The sequence below is a fragment of the Hordeum vulgare genome, chromosome 3H (genome assembly GCF_904849725.1).
Source record: "Hordeum vulgare subsp. vulgare chromosome 3H, MorexV3_pseudomolecules_assembly, whole genome shotgun sequence".
Lineage (NCBI taxonomy): Eukaryota > Viridiplantae > Streptophyta > Magnoliopsida > Poales > Poaceae > Hordeum > Hordeum vulgare.
Window position 1 is genome coordinate 411,863,273 of NC_058520.1, and position 7,546 is coordinate 411,870,818.

The 7,546-nt window shown below is 52.6% G+C and overlaps 1 protein-coding gene across 1 annotated transcript; it reads right to left on the reverse strand.

Moving 5' to 3' along the window:
• Positions 1-2,757: 2,757 nt before the first annotated feature.
• Positions 2,758-7,236, reverse strand: LOC123440066. Its single transcript, XM_045116656.1, has 2 exons — positions 6,800-7,236; positions 2,758-3,831 (listed from the first exon to the last, which is right to left on the reverse strand). The coding sequence occupies exon 2, from the start codon at positions 3,780-3,782 to the stop codon at positions 3,222-3,224; it is 561 nt and encodes a 186-aa protein (XP_044972591.1). The 5' UTR covers positions 3,783-3,831; positions 6,800-7,236; the 3' UTR covers positions 2,758-3,221.
• Positions 7,237-7,546: the final 310 nt, after the last annotated feature.

Genomic DNA, 7,546 nt, shown 5'->3' on the forward strand with positions numbered 1-7,546 from the left:
GTCACGGGGAGGAGCGCCCGTAGTCATGCCCCGGAGATGTACCCATATCGGTGAACCTCGTTAACAAATCTCGGTGTCGTGCTCATGTGATTGCTTGCTCCTCGGTTGATTGACGGTGTGCCTCGGATTTATTCCAACAAATGGCATCAGAGCCCAGGTGTCCGGAATAAATCTCGGTGGACTCACGGGTCGTCGGTCATGGTAGATGGGCTGGAACGCTGGTGTTAGCGGGCCCATGGGTGACCGATGTGTGAGGGGGAGATTGTTGGGTTTAGTCCCACATCGGTTGTGAGAGGAGAAGTAACACGACTTATAAGGATGATGGTGTCCCCTCCTAACATGCTAGTCTTTTGGGGGGAGAGGGCCAAGGCCTGTCATAAGTCGGTGTTGCTTTCCGGTGGGCCTGTTGACGCATGTGGGTCAGAAATGCTGGTGTTAGCGGACCCGGGATTGCGTAACAAGTGGTATCATGAGCTAGGTTATTCGGAGGCTACGGATGTTGATTCAGAGGAAGGATTGAGTTGAGATGCAGCCGTCTGCGGCGTGGTTCTCGGCGAGATCGGAAATTAGCAGTTGCAGCAGGCGTCAGATCGGCGGAAGGCTCGTGTGCATGTTGTGGCAGCAAGGCACCTCCGGCACGAGCGTACAGACGCGCATGGCAGGTCAGCCAGCGGAAGCCGTGCGCGCGGTGGGCTGGTGCGTGCATGTGTTGTGCTGGTGGAAAGAGCTGGCTAGGCATGGAAAGAGATGGCTAGTTCGATTGCTTCACGAGATTTGTTTTTTGAGAAAAAGGAGACCGAGTCTTCACCCATGACACGCAAGGCAAGCCCAGATCAATTCGGACAGAAGGAGAAGAACACCACGTGTTGCATCCACCAGGAATTAGCTGGAGGGTTGACAAAACAATTAGCCATCATTGGATTGAGCCAAGACGGGGAGCTACTACACGTGACGTGATGGCCAAGTATGTTTTGGTTGGTTTGCTATTAGTACGCAGAGCTTTGGTTCGTGTACTTTGGGCATCGTGAGCTCGGTTAATTTTTCGCAGGGTCAGCTGTACGAAGAACCATGGTGTCAACGGACACTAGGTTTGAGGTGGAGAAGTTTGTGTAAACTGAAAACCTTGGGTTATGGCAGACAAGAGTGAAAGATTTGTTAGCACAAGAGGGATGCTTGAAGGCGTTATTGCAAGAAGTCAAGCCAGCTAAGATGGCTATGGTGGATGGAGATTCGCGGAAGATGATTTGTGAGCCTGGAGCGTGTCGCATAGTCGAACGAGTTCGGCTGGGTCGGACTGGACAGTCTGACGGATCGACGCAAGTCGGTTGGTAAAGAAGACGGTGGTGGGATCGACGACGACGACATAGGGGCGTGATGCTGATGGTGACCGACTTCTGGGTATGGAAACACACGGCGCAGGCCCGAGGGCTTGTGTGGCTTCGACAAGACTATGGCGCCGGGTTGATTCAAGATGGTGTACACACGGAGCTTGAAATCAACGGGGCGTGGGGTGGACTGATCATCTACCATGGAGTCATGTTGAAGGTGGAGCTGTATTGAGGGGCTACGGTGTAAGGATCCGGAGAATCGCAGCCTATTCAGCGGGAAAAAAGCGAGTGACACGCAATTAGGACCGGAGCCCGGTGGTCCGATGGAAGCGTGAAACTCGTCATCGGTTGGTGATGATCGGTGGTACTCTGCAGTGGGGGTTGCGTGGTGTGGGTTCGCGACCCTTGAGACTCGACCGGGACAGCGGAGGCTCGACGCGATAATAGCGGAGAGACGTGCGGTACACACGGGGCATGAAGACGGGCCAGGGGTTTGGTGGTCATACATGTGGTGAGACAACTGCGAATTTGACTCAGGGTGACACAAGGCGACGGTGAAATTCCTTTAAGTTTCAGACGGACGGTCAAGAAAGAGCAAGGATGTTGAGTTCAGATAACTCTTATATGTGGCATTCAATATGTGGGTTGTTTACTTTCACGCAGGTCAGTGATCAGTGTGTAATGGCGTTGAACGGATACCCCGGAAGTTGGAAGCACAAAGTAGGGTAATAAGGAACTTAACTTTGCTCGAGGGTTGACTGTGAAGAAGACGAGAAGGAACTACAAGTTGCAAGGTGGAGTCACATGGAGTCTTTGGAGTAGCAGCGGTGCTCATGGATAAGCTCAAGTCCAATGTACATGAAAGTTTGACGCACAAACGAATTCAAGGTGGTGGAGAATATTCGCCAAGGTGGAGTTTGTTAGAGTTGTGTCGAATATTATGTACAAGGTAGGTTACAGTTGGACTTGTAGTAGTATTGTGTTTAGACAGGATATGGAGTCGTGTCCTAATAGGACACTTGTATCCTAGGCCTCTCATATATAGCGGGGGGTAGACACATGATGTAACCTATGCCAACATAATAGCACGGGCGTGCAGGGGGAGCCGGCGGCGTGTGCCGGTGCCCAGGACGACCAGGATGTGGTATTGTGACGGTGTTACGAGGAGGAGCGCCCGTAGTCAATGCCCCGGGAATGTAGCCATATCGATGAACCTCGTTAACAAATCTCGGTGTCGTGCTCATGTGATTGCTTGGTCCTCGGTTGATTGACGGTATGGGTCGGATTTATTCCAACAATTCCACATATTATTTTTTTAGATAAACAGCGAGGCTCTTCCGAGCTCCATTACTCAGATGATGCCAAGTCTATACATCAGCTCTGTGAGGAGCAATTCCAGAAACATAATTAACAAGAGTAATCCCACATATGAATCAGAACTTTGAACTTTTCCCGGAATATATACAGGGAGGGGATTCCCAAATGGCAAAATCTAGACCTCCAAGGCACAAATTATGTACAGCTCATGAGTACAAATCGAGCTCCCCAAACCCCCATAGACACAGAAGAAAGAATGAACACTTGACAAGGCAGGAGCCAACCATTGTGCATGGAGCTGTTCTAGTTGTGGGCACGGCGAGCAAGACGCCATGCTGCCGCTTCTCCTGATCATCCCCAACAAATTTTGCGTTGGATCATCTGCTGGAAATCGGCGAGCCATGGAAAGCATTTCTCGGTGCTCTGCTCCCCCGAAGCTTTTGGCCGGAGAAATTCGAATGCCGGCCAGCCAGCACGATGGAATTCTGTTGGTTTGTCGCCGCCGCGGCGACATGGACAGACGGTACGGAAAAAGCATCGCCGGTGCGGACGGACGGTGTCGGTGCGGTGGCCATCTCACACGTCGCTTTCGCAGCCGTCGCCGTCGGCGTTGCGGCCGGCCCTCGGAGGCGGGTTCACAGAGAAGGACAAGCGGCCGAACCCCCACTGCCCCACCTGGTACATCTCCAGCCACACCCTTTCCTCCTCGCTGGCGTCCGCGCCCTGACCCTGACACGCCGCCGTCGCCACGTCGTCGCCGCCTTTTGATGCGGCCTCGCCAGGACCAGGCTCCCGGTGGCCGCCCCCGCCCGCACACTTGGGGCTGGGGCTAGGGCGGCCGCCGGCAAGGTCCATGTCGCGCACGCGCTTCTTGTGCTGCAGCTTTCCATGCCGCCGGCGCAGGCGCTGCACGCAGCGGCGGCCTAGGGCGAGCGGGGCCTTGACCAGCGCCAGCCCCAGCAGGCTGACGACCGCGCAGGGGCAGCAGCCGAGCGCGATGCAGTCCGCCAGCGACACCGCCACGCACGACCGGCACGACTGCGCGGTGCAGTCCGCGTGGTCGACCACGGCCGGCGCCGCGCCTTGGCCGCCGCCGTCGCCGCCGCGGTGGTGGAACCGTCCGTGGCGCCGCGACATCGAGCCAGCGCAGCGCCCCCGGCCGCTCCCACCGGTCAACGCGTCATGCCTGTCCATTGTGAGAAATGCGAGAGGTGAGCAAGGCGACGGCCGACATGGTCATGGCATCACGAGAGCATACTCATACTTGTGGCAGATTGAAACGGGTTTTTTTCTTTTCTTCGCGCGAGAGCCGAGCGGTGGCGCTACGTTTGGTTGGGAAGAAATAAAAGGTGGATGGTTTTGAGCACAGTGGCGAGCAAAGTGGCAATGTAGACAGGCACATGCTGTAAATTAAGCCTCTGGACACGGACACATGCCAGTAAATGCGCCCGCAAACGCCCCCCCGAAATAGAAAGCCAAAGTTTGGCAGATGGCAAGGGCCCGTCAGCAAATGGCCTCGCTAAATATACAAATGGCCCCTAAACTACATGATCAAGCAGCAACTACAACTACTACAAGCTACCAATAAACTGAATCCACCGCTCAAAATTAAAGAAATAAACATAAATCCCGGCAAGCAGGCAGTCGAGAAGTCGATCGGTGAGGACAGAAGAGAAGGGACGGGAGATACCTCCTAGTCTAGGCAAAAGCCAAGCAGTATACCAGACAAGTAGGCATACATGTACACACAGTACAGTACATATCCTACCTACAACTGCCTGGTGAGTTTCAAAAAGAGGAGAATTGTGGTGGCGTGGCGTGGCTTTCGCTTTTGCGCGGGGAGGGAGGTAGGAGTGCCTGCGGTGCGTGCGTGGAGTACATTCCGGTCTGGCTACTGTGCAGACACGTCGGACGGGGTACAGCCGGAAACTGTAGCAGGCATCAGCGGCGGACGCGCCATGGATCTCTTGCCCGATTCCTGCCTGCAGCTCCGCGTGTGTGTGGGCCGGCCTTTAGCTACGACTCTTTACTCGGATGGCACAGATACCAGCCATTGAAAGGCATGGGGGGTCCCTGGACTTGGCTGCTGCTGGACTGGATTGGATAGGCCTGCTTTGTTCGTGACAAGTACACCAGATGATGATAAAGACGGGTCCAAATAATGCCCTAGCTTTTTTTTCTTACACACTTTGTTTCCTCCGTTTCATTATTGATGATTGGACGACGAGGCTGCTGAGCTGGAGGCAGTACCGCGTACTACGTGTCCTGAGTGGCTTGCATGGATGGAACATGTCGGACCAGGAGGAATCTCGGTATCAATATCTGATACACTATGTTGTGCTTTGTCTCCGCATGATTGAGCGCCCAAAACATCATCAACCAAGCGGTAACAGCTTCCAAGTACACCTAAAGCGCTACAAGATGATACTACTATCATTATCATAAGTACCTCGTAGTACTCTGTGGCCCAACTGATGAGGGTCGCCATCAGCCGCACTGTGGTGCGCATCAGACGACGATTTAAATATGGTGCAGTGCAAAACCCTGATGTGTCCTTGTCGCCGAATTATTGCAGCTATGGTGATTATTGGCACGACCAAGTTTGCACGCTTCATTCATGTTTAATGTACGTCCGGTCCGGTGGTTAAGCAAAAGCAACCTGAATTGTTCTATTTAATGACGTCGGTTTAGTTTTTAGTACTAGCACAAACTGGCATGGCTTTGGTCCACCGGCCGCTCGTTGAGTTTTTTTATTTTAGTTTGAAACAGTCAGTAGCTTTCTGTGTTGAAAGAAGCCGTCTCCATCATCAAAAACTCCAATCCTGTATATATATATACTACGACATACATGAGCGGTGACAGGTCTCCTATTTTACTATTTAGCATTTGTTAGGACATAATCTACCAAAAAGGGTGGCATGATTTGGAAGCGGCAAAAGCTTCGCCGTCCGAAAATTTCATAGCTGTGTCATCCGAAATTCTTGTGATCTCTTCTCAGCAATGGATTGGATATTTGGCACGTAGGAGTACGTGACAAGCTACTTGCGCGTATCCTATTTTTATGGGTGTGGTTTGTCCGAAAGCAATGCACACGCACATCTATATACTACAACTATACTTGTATAGAGTGGTTTCTTTGGGAAAAGGCATTGTACTACTAAAGTTTCATTTCAGGAATTCTTAATGGTATGGGGTAGAGTATATCCGTGTATATGCGTTGGCCTACTGCCGTCGTGAAAGAGAAGGAAAGATTCTGCTACGCGTTGGCGGCGTAGGAAATAGGCGAGGCTATGCAAGCATGGCCAGTCCAAGCCAATCACCCGGGGAACTCAACCACTCCCGAGAGATGAACTCGACCATTCCCTAGAGATGGAGATGGAAAGATGACACAGATGCATCCATACCATACGTACATAAACTCTTTCTTACTACCGACGAGTTTAACGCTCGCACCGTCGATCGCCGCATAGCTCGTGTCAGCACTACGGAGCCGAGGTTTCCTGACTCCTGTGCGTGCATGGGTGTGTGCAGCAGCCCTGCCATCGTTTCAGAGCGGTGGCTAGATCTCCGAGGATATCACATTTGCCGAGGCGATTGCATATTCTTTTTCTTGCGCGGCTGCGTGAAATGATGATAATAACAATGTGCTCGGGCTAGCTACTCGACAAGCTCTACTCCTACTTCAGCTGGTACGTACTGCTGTACCCCCTACTGGGCATTTAAGAGCTGCATGTGCGTCTCTCGCTTTGTTGCATGTGAAAATAGCAGCAGTTACTCCATTACCCTTTGGAGTTTTTGGCAGCCATGGTGCTAGGAATATTACTGGTCAAATCTGCCACGCCTCGTGCTTTCTCCCCCTAGGATGCCAACATATTTTCACCGCTCTGAATTTACCACCATGCGATTCCAGTGAAAGACTCCAGCGCGGCTCAGCTTCGGCAAGAAATACGCGTTTGAGCTACTCATACGATCCTATTATAGGAACAAGAACGAAGTGGGGTATCAAGAAGAAGTAGCAAGAAGGCGCATGTGGTTCTGGCCGCGGCGATCGGCGGCGACTCGAAGCACCAAGTTCACGGCAAATAAGAATAAAAACGTTTTGAGCTTCATCCGATCGATCGAAGTAAAGAGGTAGGGAGGAGCATCAGCCTTACCTGCGGTGGAGGGGAGGCGCGCCGTCGATCGTCCGTGCCGACGTCCCTCGGATCAAAGACCCCACGCCGAGGCCATGGATGGGTCGACGACCACCGGAGACATGACGATGGATCCGATCAGAGCGACGGTGGGCGAGGAGGAGCTTCTCCGACGGGCTCGAGTTCGAGTTTGAGGCGGCGTGGGTTATTTTGAGCCGAGGTAGGGGAGGGGCGACAGCTCCCTTGCCCCGTGGCTCTGTTTCTTGGGGTGTTTTATATATAGCCAAGCCAACTCACTGGGCGTGGGTGTGTCAAAGCTGCTCTCGCGTCGAAAAATGTTTGGGAAGAAAGCGATGGCGTTTTGCGGGCCACTTATCTCTCCATCGGAGTATTTTGAATCGTTTTCAAAATAAAAACAGGAGGACGAATGCTGAATCGATGCACCAGCTGCAAGTGTTCTGCGTGCATAGGAATAGGACTGAAGCAGCACAACCGTGCAGGGTGGGTTATTAAGCATCTCAGCTTGGGCTTAACTAAATCGGTGCCAGATCTCGTTAAGCTTTGCCGATACCAGTCACCAACTACTACTCGTGGCCAGGCACTGGGCCGAGAGAATCTGTGGTGCTGGAGGGTGCCATCTGAGTGATGGTAATTCATTGTAGTACTACTACTATACCGAAGACACGGAGAATCTTGTTTGACCTCTCCCGTCGTGACGGCCAGCGGCTTGGCTTTCCACTAGGCGCCGCATAGAGAACCTCCCTCTTT

Excerpts from the sequence above, each read along its gene's own strand:
- LOC123440066 (XM_045116656.1), bottom strand. The coding sequence starts at position 3,782 with ATGTCGCGGCGCCACGGACGGTTCCACCACCGCGGCGGCGACGGCGGC.